This window comes from Mytilus edulis, chromosome 10 (genome assembly GCF_963676685.1).
Source record: "Mytilus edulis chromosome 10, xbMytEdul2.2, whole genome shotgun sequence".
In the NCBI taxonomy this organism is placed as follows: domain Eukaryota; kingdom Metazoa; phylum Mollusca; class Bivalvia; order Mytilida; family Mytilidae; genus Mytilus; species Mytilus edulis.
Window position 1 is genome coordinate 20,423,489 of NC_092353.1, and position 18,991 is coordinate 20,442,479.

General features: G+C 33.8%; 3 protein-coding genes across 3 annotated transcripts; all 3 read right to left on the reverse strand.

Moving 5' to 3' along the window:
- Window positions 1-3,025: 3,025 nt before the first annotated feature.
- On the reverse strand, window positions 3,026-3,466 carry LOC139492629 (salivary glue protein Sgs-3-like). The gene has a single exon (XM_071280781.1). The coding sequence runs from the start codon at window positions 3,464-3,466 to the stop codon at window positions 3,026-3,028; it is 441 nt and encodes a 146-aa protein (XP_071136882.1).
- Window positions 3,467-3,809: 343 nt separating this feature from the next.
- LOC139492630 (mucin-22-like) lies at window positions 3,810-5,612 on the reverse strand. The gene has a single exon (XM_071280783.1). It carries the CDS (start codon window positions 5,610-5,612, stop codon window positions 3,810-3,812), a length of 1,803 nt encoding a protein of 600 aa, XP_071136884.1.
- A 43-nt stretch (window positions 5,613-5,655) lies between these two features.
- LOC139490586 (mucin-22-like) lies at window positions 5,656-11,438 on the reverse strand. Its single transcript, XM_071277457.1, has 2 exons — window positions 11,350-11,438; window positions 5,656-9,917 (listed from the first exon to the last, which is right to left on the reverse strand). The coding sequence occupies exon 2, from the start codon at window positions 9,850-9,852 to the stop codon at window positions 5,656-5,658; it is 4,197 nt and encodes a 1,398-aa protein (XP_071133558.1). The 5' UTR covers window positions 9,853-9,917; window positions 11,350-11,438.
- Window positions 11,439-18,991: the final 7,553 nt, after the last annotated feature.

Here is an 18,991-nt window from a genome sequence, read left to right on the forward strand (position 1 = left end):
AAATTTTTTAGGATTTTGTAATTGGGTAAAATTAGGACAAATAGCATTAATAAGATCATAACGTTCAACTTTATACTTTGTACATGTTAGTAAAAAATGGTTCTCATCTTCTACCTTGCCAGATGTGCAATGAACACACAATCTATTTTGCCTGATAATACCTTGACATCTTCCCAACTCTATTTGAAGTCTATGAGCTGATATTCTGAATCTGGTGAAAATTCTCCTCTGCCCAAAATCTTTTAAAATATTCAAATAATTTTCAAATCCAAAATTTTGTTTAAACTTGAAAAAAAAGTATGTACACAGTTTGCCATCTGATAATGATGGGGTTTTTTTTTGCCAACGATTAATATAATGAATTTTCATATATTTTTTACATGTCTTCTAAAAACTATTTGTTTTCATTCACCTTAAGCATGTTAAGTCAGTATGGTTATCAAAAATTCTTTTTTTCTGTATATAAACAGAGCCATACCAAGAAGGATGTTTATTTTCGTCCATTTTCATACAACTCTATGGAAGTTAAATAGGCATCTTTTAGAATTGGAAATCGATTATCTAAATTTTCTAAACAGTGCCAATATTTAAGCATTGAACTGACGATATTGAAATGTGTGGTTAATCTGCCAAGTTATGACAAGGAGGCAAAATGTGTACTCTTTTTCCCACAACCTAAAACAAATTTACATAATTTAACATGCATTTCTTCACATTTAACATGTTTAAGTCTTTTATAAATTTCATTTGAAGGAAAAATCAGGGTTTTTTCAATTTTGTTGTAAAGGGATTAAAATAACCCAAAATTTCACAACCATATAATAATATTGGCATAATAGAATGATCGAATACATGTAATGAGATTTTAGGTGAAGGACAGTGAGAAATAAATTCCTTGCACAGTTTAAAATAAGCTTTTAGACCCTTCTGATAAAGTTCATTTGGAGCATAGCAGAAAGGAGATGTCTGCCTGCCTTATTGAATATAAGTACTTTGGTTTCAGATAAATTTACAGGAAGACACCACTGTTTTGCAAAACTTATCTAACATGTCTAAATTATCTAGTTTTTGTTGAAAACCACGCGATGAAGAAGAGAGCAGAAAAATATCATCTGCATACATCAAACAATGTATAGGCCGAGAGTTTAGTATAATTGGATCTGATGTTTGTATCAGTAATGAAGGAAGGTCATTAATAAAAATTTTAAACAAGTTAGGACTTAGGTTGTCGCATTGCTTAACTCCCAATTTACTATCAAACATTTCAGTGCGAGCAGTGTTACTTGTTTTTATACAAGATTTACTTACAGAATACATATTCTTAATAACATTATAAAATTTAGTACCAACCCCTATTTCTAAGAGTTTAAGTCTTTAATAATCCTGTATGAATTACAGTGTCAACAGCCTTTCTTAAATCAACAAAGCAGACAAACACTCGATCTATCATCCTTATCATATGTGAACAATATTTTTCAATAATGCATTTTAATATAAATATATGATCAGATGTTCTAGTCTTTTTTGTGAAACCAATCTGAGAGTCATCTATTAGATTATGCTTTATTAAAAAATTATCCAATCTAGAGTTTAATATATGCAATTGAATAATTGGTGATTGTCAGGCCTCTATATATATAAATATAGTATTTGGCCACTTTTAAAAATGTTGTTGCTAATATGATCTAATCCAGGAGCTTTATCCCTTTTAATCTTAGCAGAATATATTTCTGAGTCCTTTATTGGAAAATCTAGATCATTGAAACATTTATTTTTTTCAGTATCTTCTAGCTTTTTATCAAGTTCTTTTAAACGAGAGTCCCCTGTCCTCAGTTCAATAGACTCATGAGACTGTGTTAAAAGGGATCCTAGCTTTATATGCATGTGTTATCTTCGGTTGAGTATATGTTATTTTATCTATGTCATATAAATTTATAAAGTGCATATTCTCATTTATCAAAAAATAAAATAAACTTTTCTATTATTATGGTTTCTATTACAATACAAAAAGAAATGAATGTGATCTTCAATTTGTTTGCAGTTTTTACATAATCTTTTACAAGAAGGCACATACTAGGGAAATAATTTAAAATCTAAACATATTTTATACAATAATTTCATAAACTTTTTTTTTTATTGTGTATATACATTGTATATAGATAAAACATGGTTTTGATCTAGCAATATATATATATATAAACTGGGAACAGTATATCATAAACATGGTTAATATATATGTTCCTGATATAAACGAGTCTAAATTGAAAACTACGTTCAAACCTATGGATAAAAACCGCAATTTTTATACGTGTGAATGTAAAACAAATTTCGTTGTAGAATGGTCTAAATACAGCACAAACAACATTTTCCAAAAGACCAAAAAAGTGAAAAAAGTATATTTAAACAAAACGCATTTGACTAATATATATACTGTATTTAGACCTACTACAACGAAACTTGTTTTACATGCACACGTATAAAAATTGCGGTTTTTATTCAACGCAATCATAGGTTTGAACGTAGTTTTCAATTTAGACGTGTATATATATATTCGACCTTTTAGTCAAATGCGTTTTGTTTAAATATACTTTTTCACTTTTTTGGTCTTTTGGTCGGTTTATCATTAGTATTCGGAGAGACCGAAGCATGACCAACGGTGGTCTTTAGCAGGGTTGTTGCTGCTGTGTAGGTAGTTTCGTCACATGTTGGTTCGCGAGGCTGAGAAACAGTAGTTGTACCTTCTGTGTTTGTCAAATGTGTATCGGTAATATTACCAATGGTCCTAGTGGTTATACCAGCAGTATTAAATATCGAGGTAAGTTAGATGGTTTTTGCAGCTGTTATACTAGTTTCGCAAGTTGTTTTGTCTGTAATCGTAGTATCATCTGTTGTAAATCTGATCGTCTGAATGTCAATTATGAATGTAGACATTTTTGTTGCTGTTTCCGAGCTAGCTATTAATTCTGTCGTTACCGTCGATTTATTATTAAATAATTATCAGTGATAGTACCAATGGTCCTTGGGGTTATGCCAACAGTATTAGATATCGGGGTAAGTTGGATGGGTTTTTTTCAGCTTTTACAGTAGCTTCGCTAGTTGTTGTGTATGTCATCGTAGTATCATCTGTTGTAAAGCCGGTCGTTGGAGTGTCATATATGAATGTAGACGGTTTTGTTTGAGTTTCCGAGCTAGCTATGATTTCCGATGGTTTATCATTAGTAATCGGAGAGACAGAAGCTTGACCAGCGGTGGTCTTTACCAGGGTTGTTACTGCTGTGTAAGTTGTTTCGTCAGATATTGGTCCATGAGTCACAGAAACAGTAGCTGTACCTTTAGTGGTTGTTACATGTTTCTCGCTGATAGAACCAATGGTCCTAGTGGTTAAGCCAACAATATTAGATATCGAGGTTAGTTGGATGGTTTTTGAGGTTGTGTCAGTAGGGTCACTAGTTGTTTTGTCTGTCATCGTAGTAGCATATGTTGTAAAGCCGATCGTTTGAGTGTCATATATGAATGTAGATGTTTGTGTTGTCGTTTTCGAGCTTGCTATGGTTTCCGTCGTTTCCGTCGGTTTATCATTAGTAATTAGAGAGACCGAAGCTTGATCAGCAGTGGTCTTTAGCAGGGTTGTTGCTGCTGTGTAAGTTGTTTCGTCAGATATTGGTCCATGAATCTCAGAAACAGTAGTTGTACCTTGTGTGCTTGTTAAATAATTATCGGTGATAGTACCAATGTTCCTTGTAATTATGCCGACAGTATTAGATATCGAGGTAAGTTGGATGGTTTTGGCGGGTGTGTCAGTAGCGTCACTAGTTGTTTTTTTCTATCATCGTAGTATCATCTGTTTTAAAGCCGATCGTTTGAGTGTTAGATATGGATGTAGACGTTTTTGTTGGCGTTTTCGAGCTAGATATTGTTTTCGTCGTTTCCGTCGGTTTATCATTAGTAATCGGAGAGACCGAAGCTTGATCAGCGGTGGTCTTTAGCAGAGTTGTTGCTGCTGTGTGAGTTGATTCGTCAGATATTGGTCCATGAATCTCAGAAACAGAAGTTGTACCTTGTGTGTTTGTTAAATAATTATCGGTGATACTAGTAGTACCAATGTTCCTTGTGGTTGTGCCAACAGTATTAGACATCGAGGTAAGTTGGATGGTTTTGGCGGGTGTGTCAGTAGCGTTACTAGTTGTTTTTTCTATCATCGTAGTATCATCTGTTTTAAAGCCGATCGTTTGAGTGTCAGATATGGATGTAGACGTTTTTGTTGGCGTTTTCGAGCTAGCTATGGTTTCCGTCGTTTCCGTCGGTTTATTAATAGTAATCGGAGATACCGAAGCTTGATCAGCGGTGGTCTTTAGCAGGGTTATTGCTGCTGTGTAAGTTGTTTCGTCAGATATCGGTCCATGAATCTCAGAAACAGAAGTTGTACCTTGTGTGTTTGTTAAATAATTATCGGTGATACTAGTAGTACCAATGTTCCTTGTGGTTGTGCCAACAGTATTAGACATCGATGTAAGTTGGATGGTTTTGGCGGGTGTGTCAGTAGCGTCACTAGTTGTTTTTTCTATCATCGTAGTATCATCTGTTTTAAAGCCGATCGTTTGAGTGTCAGATATGGATGTAGACGTTTTTGTTGGCGTTTTCGAGCTAGCTATGGTTTCCGTCGTTTCCGTCGGTTTATTAATAGTAATTGGAGATACCGAAGCTTGATCAGCGGTGGTCTTTAGCAGAGTTGTTGCTGCTGTGTGAGTTGATTCGTCAGATATTGGTCCATGAATCTCAGAAACAGAAGTTGTACCTTGTGTGTTTGTTAAATAATTATCGGTGATACTAGTAGTACCAATGTTCCTTGTGGTTGTGCCAACAGTATTAGACATCGAGGTAAGTTGGATGGTTTTGGCGGGTGTGTCAGTAGCGTCACTAGTTGTTTTTTCTATCATCGTAATATCATCTGTTTTAAAGCCGATCGTTTGAGTGTCAGATATGGATGTAGACGTTTTTGTTGGCGTTTTCGAGCTAGCTATGGTTTCCGTCGTTTCCGTCGGTTTATTAATAGTAATCGGAGATACCGAAGCTTGATCAGCGGTGGTCTTTAGCAGGGTTATTGCTGCTGTGTAAGTTGTTTCGTCAGATATCGGTCCATGAATCTCAGAAACAGAAGTTGTACCTTGTGTGTTTGTTAAATAATTATCGGTGATACTAGTAGTACCAATGTTCCTTGTGGTTGTGCCAACAGTATTAGACATCGATGTAAGTTGGATGGTTTTGGCGGGTGTGTCAGTAGCGTCACTAGTTGTTTTTTCTATCATCGTAGTATCATCTGTTTTAAAGCCGATCGTTTTAGTGTCAGATATGGATGTAGACGTTTTTGTTGGCGTTTTCGAGCTAGCTATGGTTTCCGTCGTTTCCGTCGGTTTATTAATAGTAATCGGAGATACCGAAGCTTGATCAGCGGTGGTCTTTAGCAGGGTTGTTGCTGCTGTGTAAGTTGTTTCGTCAGATATTGGTTCATGAATCTCAGAAACAGAAGTTGTACCTTGTGTGTTTGTTAAATAATTATCGGTGATACTAGTAGTACCAATGTTCCTTGTGGTTGTGCCAACAGTATTAGACATCGATGTAAGTTGGATCGTTTTGGCGGGTGTGTCAGTAGCGTCACTAGTTGTTTTTTTCTATCATCGTAATATCATCTGTTTTAAAGCCTATCGTTTGAGTGTCAGATATGGATGTAGACGTTTTTGTTGGCGTTTTCGAGCTAGCTATGGTTTCCGTCGTTTCCGTCAGTTTATTAATAGTAATCGGAGATATCGAAGCTTGATCAGCGGTGGTCTTTAGCAGGGTTATTGCTGCTGTGTAAGTTGTTTCGTCAGATATTGGTCCATGAATCTCAGAAACAGAAGTTGTACCTTGTGTGTTTGTTAAATAATTATCGGTGATACTAGTAGTACCAATGTTCCTTGTGGTTGTGCCAACAGTATTAGACATCGAGGTAAGTTTGATGGTTTGTGCAGCTGTTACAGTAGCTTCACTAGTTGTTGTGTCTGTCATCGGAGTATCATCTGTTGTAAAGCCAATCGTCCGAGTGTCAAATATGGACGTAGGCGTTATTGAGCTAGATATGGTTTCTGTCGTTTGACTTGGTTTATCATTATTAATCGGAGAGACCGAAGTTTGATCAGCTGTGGTCTTTAGCAGGGTTGCTGCTGCTGTAAAAAATGTTTCGTCAGATGTTGGTTCATGAGTCTCAGAAAGAGTAGTTGTATCTTCTGTGTTTGTCAAATGTTTATCGGTAATACTACCAACAATCTTAGTGGTAATGCCAGCAGTATTAGACATCGAAGTAAGTTGAATGGTATTTAGGTCTGTGTCAATAGCTTCACTAGTTGTTGTATCTGTCGCCGTAGTATCTTCTGTTGCAAAGCCGATCGTTTGAGTGTCAGATATGGACGTAGACGTTTTTGTTGGCGTTTCGTGTCTAGCTGAGGGTTCCATCGTTTTTGTCCATTTGTAATTAGTAATCGAAGAGACCGTAGATTGATCAGTGGTTGTCTCTAGCAAGTTTGTGGCTGCTGTGTGAGTGGTTTCGTCAGGTGGTGGTCCACGAGTCTCAGAGACAAAAGATGTACTTTCTGTGTTTGTGAACTGTATTTCTGCGGTTGTACTAATAGTCTTGGTAGAAGTGCCAATATTAAGAGACATATGTTTAATAGTTGTAACAGTATTTTCATCAGTTGTTGCGTCTGTCAAAGTCGTATCATTTATGCTAGTCCCAATAGTCTCAGTGTCAGAAATGGATGCCGGTGTTTTCACTGTATTTACTGTGCTCGCTATAGTATCCAACGTTTTCGTCGTGTTGTCATTGGTAATCGGAGAATTCGAAACTTGATCAGAAGTTATTTCTAGCAAGGTTATTGCTGCTGTGTGAGTGTTTTTGTCAAATGTTGGTCCTTGAGTCGCAGAGACAGTTGTACCTTTAACCTTTGTCAACGGAGTAGTTATAGTGTTTGTGGTAGTGTCAACAGCATAAGATATAGAGGTAAGTTCGATTGGTTTTGCGGATGTGACAATAGCTTCCCTTATAGTTGTGGCTGTCATAGCTGTTTCATCGGTCGTAGTGCCAATCGTCAGACTGGAAGAAATGAATGCTGGAGTTTTAATTGGCATTGCTGTGCTAGCTATAGTCTCCGTCATTTCCCTCAGTTTATTATTGGTAGTCGGAGAGACCAGGGCTTGTTCGATGGTTGTCTCTAGCAAGGTTGTTGCTGCTGTGTGAGTTGTTGCGTCGGATGCTAGTTCGTAAGTCTCAGAGACAGTAGTTGTACCTTCGGTGTTTATCAATGGGGTTTCTTCGGTAGTACCAATAGTATTTGATATAGAGGAAAGTTTGATGGTTTTTACAGCTGTTACAGAAACTTCACGAATTGTTGTGTCTGTCATAGTCGTACCATCTGTTCTAGAGCCAATTGGCTGAGTGTTAGAAATGAATGCAGGTGTTTTCGTTTGGGTTTTTGAGCCAACCACAGTTTCTGTCGTCTCCGTTAGTTTTGTATAAGTAGGCGGAGAGTACGAAGCTTGCTGAGCGGTTGTTGTTACGGTGCGAGTTGTTTCGTCAGATTTCGACCCATGAGTCTCAAAGAAAGTTGTCCCTTCGGTATTTATCAACGGCTGTTCGGCAGAAATACCAACAATGTGAGTGGTAGTGCCAACATTATACGATATAGAAGTATGTTTGATGGTTTCTGCGGCTGTGACAGCATCTTCATCAGGTATTGCGTCTGTCACAGTGCTCCCATCTATTGTAAAGTCAGTTGTTTGACTCTCAGAAATGGTTGCTGCTGTTTTTGTTGGCGTTGCTGAGTGAGTTATAGTGTTCGATATTTCCCTCGGTTCATCATAAGTAATCGGAGAACTCGAAGCTTGATCAGCGGTAGTCTCCATTAATGATATTGCTGCTGTGTGAGCCGTGTCGTCAAATGGTGATCCATGAGTCTCGGAAACAGTAGTTGTACCGTCGGTGTCTATCAACCGTTTTTCTGCGGTAGTACCAACAGTGGTAGTTGTAGTGCCAACAATATTTGATGAAGAAGTGGGTTCGATAGTTTTTGCGGCTGTGACAGTAGTTTCATTAGTGGTTGTGTCTGTTGCCGTAGTATCATCTGTTGTAAAGCCGATCGCCATACTGTCAGATATGGATGTAGACGTTTGTGTTGGCGTTTCTGGTCTAGCTATGGTTTCCGTCGTTTCTGTCAATTTGTTATTAGTAATCTGAGAGACCGAAGATTGATCAGCGGTTGTCTCTAGCAAGTTTGCTGCAGCTCTGTGAGTGGTTTCGTCAGATGGTGATTTATGAGTCTTAGAGACAGTAAATGTACCTTCTGTGTTTGTCAATGGTGTGTCTGCAGTAGTACCAACAGTCTTAGTGGAAGTGACAGTATTAGAAGATAAAGAGGTAAGTTGGAAGGTTTCTGCGGCTGTAACAGTATCTCCATCAGTTATTGCGGCTGTACCAGTCGTATCATTTGTTTTAGTACCTATAGTCTGAGTGTCAGAAATGAATGGCGGTGTACTCCCAGGATTTGTTGTGCTTGCTATTTTTTTCGTTTCATTAGTAATCGGAGAGTTCGAAGCTTGAGTGGTTGTTTTATATAACGTTGATGCTGATGTGCGAGTTACTTCGTCAGATGTTGACCCATGAGTTTCAAACACAGTTGTACTTTCGGCTTTTATCAACGGCTGTTGGGCAGAAGTACCAACAGTGTTAGTGGTAGTGCCACCAGTTGTCGATATAGAAGTAAGTTTTATGGTGTCTGCGGATGTGACAGTACTAGTATCTTTATCAGTTATTGCGTCTGTAAAAGTACTACCATCTGTTGTAAAACCAATCGTTTGACTCTCAGAAATAAACGCCGGTGTTTTCGTTTGCGTTGCTGATCTAGCTATAGTGTCTGTCATTTCATTCTGTTCATCATAATTAATCGGAGAGCTCGAAGCTTTAGCAGCAGTTGTCTCTAGCAATGTTGAAGTTGCTGTGTAAGTTGCTTCGTCGAATTTTGGTCCTTGTGTCTCAGAGGCAGTTGTACCTTCTGTGTTTGTCAATTGAATGTAAGCGGTAGTGCCAGAAGTATTATATATAGATGTAAGTTCAATGGTTTTGGCAGTTGTGACAGGAGCTTCATCAATCGTTAAAAAGCCAATCGTATGACTCTCAGAAATGAATGCTGACGTTTTTATTGGGGTTACTGAGCTAACTATAGTGTTTGTAGTTTCCATCAGTCTAATATCAGTAATTAGAGAGACTGAAGCTTGCTCAGCTGTTGTGTCTAGCAATGTTGTTGCTACTTGAAGATTTGCATCATCAGATGTTCGTCTATGAGTCTCAGATACAGTAGTACCTTCTGTGTTTGTCAATAGAATATCATCAGTTTTGTCAATAGTCTTAGTGGTAATGCCAGTAGTACTATATTTAGAAATAAGTTCGATGTTTTCTGTCGCTGCGAAAGCATCTGTATCAATTGATGTGTCTGTCACAGTCGTATCATCTGTATTAGAGGCAATCGTCTGAATGTCAGAGAGGGATGTAAATGTTTTTGTTGGCGCCATAGAGCTAGCTATAGTGTCTGCAAATCCCATTGGTTGGTCATGAGTAATTGGAGAGACCGATGATTTATAAGCGGTTGTCTCTAGCAAAGTTGTTGCTGTTGTAGGAGTTGTTTTGTAAGATTTTGATCCATGGGTCTCAGAGACAATTGTACTTTTGGTTGTTGTTAACGGTATCCCAGCAGTAGTATCAAACGTGACGATTTTAGCTGCTTCAGTTGTTGTGGCTATTCGAGAAATTGATGTTAGTGTTTTCATTTGCGTTGTTGAAGTACCAGTATTGAGAAATTTTGTATTGTCTTTTGTTGTAGTGGTAATAGGTTCTGAAAAAGAGTAAATACACTTCACTATATGCTTCTTTCTTTACTGGTTGATGCTCTAAGTAAAACCTTTTATAAATGGGCTGCAGGCAATAGGCACGTTATCTGATTCTATATCATGTAAAAGATGAGAGCTGAGAAAATATTTTAATAGGGCCGAAACTATCTTACGTGACTTTGGAGAACATGTTTCTTGATTTACATGAAGACAATTTGCATAATTATTCCTCTCAAGATTAATCAAACTAGATGTAAAAATCGGCATTGATCATACTTTTTGTTTGATTTTCAGCCAAATCTGGATCGTACTCGACTGTTAAACGTTCAATTTCAATGTTTTGCGACGTGTTCTTTTACTTGTATATGAATATCTTTAGCCTATACTGTTAAGTCCATTTTCCCTGAAATTTTTTTGACATGCCTCGGTATTCATATACTAGTATCCAGTCATTTTTGTATTGTGCTATGAACATTTTTTGTACTCTTGTCTTCCATTTTGGCTGAAGTGATGTGCTATTGGCCATTTTATTGACAGAGTTGTTTGTTTTTATAGTAATTAAATTTTAACACAATAATGACTACTCAGTTTTTGACATTTCTATCATTTAAGTCTGTTTGTTTTGTTCACACATTGTTGTCAATATATTGCAATTTTAAGCGACTGCCATACAAAAGAGAGGATAAGCTAGCTAGAAAACCATGTTCAATCCACCATTTTCTACATAAGAAAATGTATGTGCCAAGTCAAGAATATGACAGTTGTTATCTATTCCTTTAATGTGTTTGAGCTTTTGATTTTGCCATTTGATAAGCGACTTTCCGACTTGAATTTTCCTTGGAGTTCGGAATTTTTTGTCATATTATTTTTATGTTGCACGATGCTATTTTTACGAAGTGCTATAGGCAACAACGTTATTGGAATTTCGTCCTAATGCTTTTAGAGACACGGCGTTAATTTTTTTTGCTTTTTGCTATCAAACATACATTGTGCTTTATTTGTTGTTTTTGAATAAATCATGCCGTTGGTTTTTACTTTCGAATTGTTTCGTATTTTTTTTTTTATCCGATGGCATAGTATTTGTAGGTTAGACATTACTATGTCAAACGTTATAATCATTAAATGACAATGATAAAACTTTATCAATAAATATTAAAATTACTAGTCGTTCCGTCATTAGACGCTTAATTATTTTGATAAACGTATTGTTTTTATACTATAGCATCATTTCCTTTATAATCATTGTTTCTTAAAAAAAAATTACATTAAATTTTTTGTAAAGTATGAATAAATCAAGGCAAGAATTATTCCACCTAACCTTTCCCTCCCTTTTCTAAATTCATTACAACAAAAAATCTTTTTGATCATGCACAAAACAGAAATTTTACAAATGTTTTAGATAATCAAAGATACCTTTATCTTAAATTGTGTACTTACTATCTTTTACACAAAATGTGTTTCCATCCAGTTTTATTTCACAAATCTCTGCTGACTGGCAGGGCTTTCTATGACATGGATCCAGTAGCGAGTCCTGAAAATATTGAGACGGAATCATGAGATAAAAGTATATAATACCAATGTAACCGCTGGTGTCTTTAATGATCTTCACAATGAACAAACAAGGCCAATATTTAATATTGAACAAAAACCAACTGGATAGATAATTATTCCACTTTTAAATGTGTTCTTGCTCATCCTCATCCGTAAGATCTTACAATTACAATAATATACACCAATTCATCTTTGAAATTTTGTATTTGCGCCAGACGCTCGTTTCATCTACAAAAGGCTCATCAGTAACGCTCGAATGATTAAAAGTTGAAAAGGCCAAATAAAGTATGAAGTTGAAGAGCATTGAGGATACAAAAAAATCCTTAGAGTGTTGTAGCCAAATACAGTCAAAGTAATCTATTCCAGAGATAGAAAAGCATACTTATTTTAAAAATTCAAAGTATTGTAAACATTTATTTTAAAATAATGACCATACCGATGATCATATCAACACTTAAGGAGGCTCACGGGTATAAGATGTTCAGAAAAAAATTAAACATTAATTTTTCATTACAAATTTTATTTATTACCTTAAGTAGTTGTTCCCAAAAATCAATTCGTGTTGACCCCAGGTGACTTTTAAAATGTACATATCATTGAAAAAGCTCTAAATTATCTCCCTTTTGTGCAAAAATGCCATTTTTTGGCATTAAAATTGAAATATCTTTTTTTACTCATCGGTTAATACCTATATTTTTTTATTGTTGTTTTCGAATAAGCTGTACATAAACTAAATAATTGTAAAATTTTAGCGATTTCTGTAATTTAGTTCTTTTTTTATATCGATATTACCGCTATTTCTCCTATTATTTCAACAGAAAAAAAGGACATCAACAAAAATGTATGCTTCTTTCGAAGGCAGATTGTGAGCGTAAATGAACGGTGACCCCTTTTTTTTTATTTCATTTTTCTATTAAGTATTTTTTTAATTTCATTTTTCTATTAAGTATAAGATAAAGTTCATTTATAAAAAAAATATAGAGAAATCCTATATTAAATTAAATAAAATGGATTTAGACCTGCGAGCCCCCTTAAACTACTTTTATTATAAAATTGGAAAGACGAGAGCAGCAATGCATTAAATATGTGAAAACTTGTACAAATAATTAAGAAAATTTAACATAAAACCTCAAACACCGAAAACATACGAAAAAAAGCGATCTATGTCAAAAGCGTCTGTTGTATTATAATATGTGTAACTTAAAATTTGTCATAACAGTTGATCAACTATTTAGGTGTGTTTTTTCTTTTAGAATCAATATACATGATCTAACCTCTACATTTATTTAAGGTATCCTTTCTTTCGTCTCGTTTTTCTCTCTCACTTGCGCTGTGAGGTTACCGAATTACTAAAGATTGACTCGTTGCTATATATGCTAAAGCTAAAGACGAATTATTATACGGGAAGACAACAATTCAATCGCATTACATTTCTGAAGAATGTGGTAGGAGAAAGAATTTTCTTTCAAAAGAAGGTCCATGTACACTTGTTTTATAAAACTTGGTCATATGTTAGTATATAAAACATATGCAACGTTGTTTTTTAATCTAAAGTCTCATGTGACTTTAAAAAATATATCCATGCTTTAGTTTAGAACTGATTATGACTCTAATTATATTCCTGTCATAACGAATCACGTGCAATGCTCAAAACTAAACTTTCTTTCAGAATAGTACAATAATTCGAAAAACATAGGTAAAAAAGATATTATTTTCCTTATCATATGAAATTTTACTAACCCCTCTGTACTGGTCAATTTCAACATATACATATCCTTTCTGAAAATAGAAATCCTCAGTAGATACTGATTTTGGCTTGTTATTTAGTTCACATGTTAGCACAGCTTTATTATAGTTGTACGAGTGGCAATTTGGCCTCCGTATACATTTGTTAAAGCATAACCTCGGTGATATTTTCTCAAATGTTAAATAAATGTATCCTTGCAGCTTAGAATCAAGCCGATCAGGGTGAATGCGAAAAATGTTTGTTTCAGTTTGACCCGGACTGAACACATTTAAAAAGAACAAAACATATTTAACTATAAACATGTTATCACCAAGTGCCATCAGTATATATTTCTACGAAAAATTCGTATCGTCTTTGCAAGATTTCTTGCAGATTGTCACTAACGTACCTGTATTATTATAATTATGAATAATTAATGAATTTAAATATTAGGTATAAACAAATGAATGAGTTATGTTTGAATCGTCCAATGGGAATCATTTGAAATTGGAATTAGAATTGCTACTATATAATTATCAATATCATTGCACTACAGTTATGGGAAGGATTTGTTTGCATATTTTGTATTTAAACATAAAAGGATGAGAGGAGAAATACAACATTGAGTTTCAAAACACATTTCCTGTTGGTGTTTGTTAGTTAAGATTTTTTTTTAATTAAAAATTGTTTCTCCTTGAAAAAACGCAAGCATCCTCTATCCAAAACATGAATGATAAAAGGTTAAGCCTATGTTACATTGAATCCTCATGCGTTTCAGTGACTGTGTTGTGTATATGATATATAAAATATATATTTTAAAATGAAGCACATAAGATATTCAAGGTTTTGTCCACTCTCCTGATAATGATAGAATTATAGTTAATATAAATGACAATGAATGTCGTCATTAAACTTTGCCAAAACTCTTTATCATGTGGCACTTTTTGAAACACATAAACATACATACAAATTAGGCCTGTATCGCTGAAATGATCTTTTTGTTTCAAAATTCTGAACTTGGCACCTTCTTTTGTGTGGGAAACCTGAGAGATTTTCCAAAACGTTCGATTTATATAATCCGGAAATTCAGCTCCGTGAAATTTTGGTAGAGTTCTTTATGGGTTACACTAATGACTGGACCGAATGACAGGACCGAATGACAGGACCAAATGAAAAATGCTAATAACTTTTTCATTTCTCAAAGGATTGATCTCAAATTTGAAATATAATAAGATTTTATCATTTGATAAACAGATTTAAAAAATAAAATTAAAAAGTTTTGTAAGAAACTTTAGAAAACGTGACATGACCAACTCTGATAAGGACAGGACCAACATTGAGAAAGACAGGACCAAAAAAAAAATGCTAATAACTTTTTTATTTTTCAAAGGAATTATCTGGTGGAACAGTACAACATAAGAACAAACTATAAAAATCAGTTAAAAACGGCAAAATTCATTAGATGGATACAAATAGAATAACATCAAACAGAAACACAAAGTGCACGTGGACGTGGACAGATACTTTAATATCCCAAAACCTAAAAGACACTTAGTACAGATCTCTGAGAGTACTCACAGTTACTGACAGCTAGTTCAAAGCCAATACTAACTAATGAAAAAAAACGTATCTAACACTAAAATATTTATCAGTTCACATCCAACATTCAATGGATTTAGTGATGTCATTAACAGTCGAAGAAAAACATAAATTCTTCGATTCCAAACTATAAGTATCGACTGATTACTGCACCGTGAAAGTACATAAAATCAATGTTTAAGACAATAAAAACAATATTCATAATGATTAAATTACAGTGTTGAAAAGGTAATCTTTTAGCATAAGTTTATTTAAAAGACTGACAAATTAAGCAGGATTCTATCTCAATTCACATGCTCGGTTAACAACATCACTATAAAATATGAGTTGCTTTTACACGGTGGGTATGGTTGTCCTGCGAGAGAACGTTCTGTGCTGGTGATCAATGAAAACATGTAAACAAAGACGAAAATTGTGATTTTTGACGTTTTCACTCATATAAAATGGAAGAAAACAGTTGAGATTTTTCAATTTTGTTTCTTATGGGTTCATATGTAAACCATTAAAAAGTTGACCCTCTAAACTGTTTCAGTAAGCGTAACACAAAAACGCTCATTTTCAGAAAATTTTATCATTAAAAAAAAACTTCATAACCATGTTGTGTATTCTATATTCAGATTTATTCACTGCGAAATGATATTGAAAATTAAGAACATTTTACCTTTTTTTAAATTTTGTTTTTATTAACTTAATTTTAACCTCAGTTGTGTATATTCTTTGATACTAACGATGATGTCTTGATATGTATAATATTGTATAATGATTTTTTAAAATAACCAAATCGAAGATGTTCATACAATTTTTGAGTATGTTGCTTACATGCATTTCATAATATCTATATGACAGAAGATGGTTTTATCTTACTAACTTTCTCAAAATATTTTGGTGGCCTCAAATTCATATTAGCATCTAATTATCCCGTGCAAAACTTTACGTGTGTGTACTTACAAAGTATTTTTGTCTAAATAAGTATTTGTCTTAAACATATACATATTGATAATGAAATGAACATAATAATTTTTTTCCTTTAAATACGTGTCCATAAAAGAGGGTATGATTAAGGGTTTATGGAATACAGAATAACGGGCAAAAATTTCAGAATATAAGACAAAAAAGATTAAAAAGAAAGAGGATAATGGGGTGCTAAAATATAAAGAATATTTATTAAAGAATACTGGTAATACAAAATAAAAACTAATGATAATTTCCAGACTCTTATGATAAAAAGAATCTATCAACACAAAACACATAATCATCGTGCATAATCAACACGAAGAACGTTGGAAATTATTAGCATGATAACTTGACGTTATGTAATAAAAATGACGACGACGTTAAGATTTTTGATTTTTTTTTTACCAAAATGTTGAGTTTGCGTCGCTTCTACAGGGAAAACGAAGTCGGTGACCATATTATTTTTTAACATCATCTAATTTGTAAGACAAAGAGGAAGAACATATTATTTAAAAAAAAAATCTATGGAGTGGTTCACGTGATTTATTCAGGAAAACGAAAATTGTTGAAGAAAAATATTGATTTTTTCTATATATTCAATGATAAGTACTTATTGGACCATTTTAAAAATTGATTTTTCTCGAAAACGAAGTCGGTGACATACTTTTTTTTACATTTTCTGATGTATATTTTCAATATCTTATTTATTCAAAAAAGTACCGGGCCACGTCCACTTGTATGTTTGTCCATCTGATGAGTTAAGCCTTTTTCAACTGATTTTTATAGTTCGTTCTTATGTTGTACTGTTATACCACTGTCCCAGGTTAGGGGAGGGTTGGGATCCCGCTAACATGTTTAACCCTGCCACATTATTTATGTATGTGCCTGTCCCAAGTCAGGAGCCTGTAATTCAGTGGTTGTCGTTTGTTTATGTGTTACTTATTCGTTTTTCGTTCGTTTGTTTTTACATAAATAAGGCCGTTAGTTTTCTCGTTTGAATTGTTTTACATTGTCTTATCGGGGCCTTTTATAGCTAACTATGCGGTATGGGCTTTGCTCATTGTTGAAGGCCGTACGGTGACCTATAGTTGTTAATGTCTGTGTCATTTTGGTCTTTTGTTGATAGTTGTCTCATTGGCAATCATACCACATCTTAGCTCTTAGACCCGAACCAGCTGAAAAATAATTAAAATTGAAACAAAAGTTATAAGGAAACGACAGTACATTGAAATTAGTATTATTAAAGCTAAAAAGCTAATAAATGCACCTTTATTTCTATATCATTCATATATTCAATTTGTATATCTTTAATTTCTTAAATCTATTTTTTTTCTTTTATTATTAACATTCTAAATTCTTTTTATATTATTATAGTTCTTTAATGTATCAATATGGTTACTACTCGCTGTCGTTTTTCTTCAGGTGCAATAATTTAGTAAAAATAAGTACATGATATCAAACATGTTGTTTTAAAAATGAGTTATTAAATTTATTATTTTAGATAGCTGACTGGAGACCATTTAATTTAATGTGAGACCTCTAAATCAATGTTGGAGTTTATAACCTAGAATACTAAAACATTTTTTCATAATTTATTTTTTCATAATTTTCTAAGTTAACACTTGAAGCATTTTTAAAATAGTCATACTTTTGATCTGAGTTAACTATTTGAAACATCATTCCAGTCAGCTAAGAGGTATTTTTGAAAAGTTAATTCTGTTTTGTCTTTATGTTTGTGTATGTGTTGCTTTGTTTGAATGTAATATATTGTACCTTGCTTTGTGGAGAGGGCTTACATAGGCTATGCTTGTTGCCCAATCCAATTCAATTTATTTGAATAAAATATTGTTTAAACTGAAATACCACATCTTCTCTTTTATATTTACCTGTTTATTGCTTTTGAATAATGAACATTTTTATTTACAAAGTCGTTGTCTTCAAAATCAAACGATAATGACTTTTATTAATAATAGAGGACAGAACTTGAGAACAATCTATTAATATGTAACAATGTTTCACATGGACTTTACAGAGGTATCTTGTTTTAGAGATCTTTCCAGCTCTGCTGTCAATGTAAAGTTAACATTTTTCTTTTGTCATGTAATTTTTCGCATGATAACATAGCCTAAATTATGTAGGACCAGAAGAACAAAATTTCTGATCTTTAATGTTAAATTTCTGAAGCAAGTTCTAAAATCATATTGATTTTTCTTTCGAGGATTTTTCTTTTAATAATAAGGGAATATAAAAGGAGAAACATAATATGCATTGAAATCATCTTTCCATATTTTGTTTCAAATAAATAACTAATGGGTCGTTTTTAAAATCCATCCATAGTTTAGATAGAAATTGAGGAAATATTTTCATCAGTTAAACTAAATTTTTAATATTCTACTGAACTCACAGTAGTTTATATGAACAAAATCTACAAGTAATTAAAAACCAATTGTTCAGAGAACAATTGAAGGTCTTTCCACCAGTTAATATCTATTTTGATATTAAAATATTAAAATCAGTCTAAAATGTCAGTTCATATGGCTTTATGATGTATAGATATGAATTTAAAGCAAAGGTCAATATCTAGAACGTCAAATTAACCTATGACCTTGACCTCAATTTGAAGGTCACAAACTGAGGATATCAAATCAAAAGACCCTAGGTCTCTAATACGTATGGTTAATAAGTTATATCACTTTACACATAATTTTAGATATGATAGGGGCAAAAACTCCCATTCATTGTCTATGCACCCTTTCAACTAAAATTATTAAGTTACGACATGTCGCAACTAACAATTTAGTCAAAATAATGCTGATATCTTATACGGTTTCTGGAAATGAGTGGAAATAAGCCTAATTCAAAAATTAGAATATGACCTTGACCTTTGACCTTGACCTAATTATTATTTTTTTTGGACCAAGGACCTCAAATCAAAAGATCCTAGGTCTCTATCACTTATGGTTTTCCAGTTTAAAATACATTTCAAAATTTCAAATACAAAAGGGGAAATAACTCTCATATGGAGCGTTCATATTGCTTGGTCAAAATTGGACAAATCATGCGAAGGATGTAACGAGCAATTTTATAAAATAAATTTGTCGTAATCTTTTACAGTTGCGAAGGAGTCGTGATCACAAGGAAAACAGTGTTTGGGGAGGTAACTCCTACAAAGTAAAGTATTCGGTTACGCAGGGTAAATTTCAAAAGCGCATAAATTGTTCGATATCATATACCAAATATCTAAGCGAC

What these genes read in the sequence shown, in the direction of transcription:
- LOC139492629 (XM_071280781.1), bottom strand. Translation starts at nt 3,466, where the DNA reads ATGACAGACAAAACAACTAGTGACCCTACTGACACAACCTCAAAAACC.
- LOC139490586 (XM_071277457.1), bottom strand. Translation starts at nt 9,852, where the DNA reads ATGAAAACACTAACATCAATTTCTCGAATAGCCACAACAACTGAAGCA.
- LOC139492630 (XM_071280783.1), bottom strand. Translation starts at nt 5,612, where the DNA reads ATGTCTAATACTGTTGGCACAACCACAAGGAACATTGGTACTACTAGT.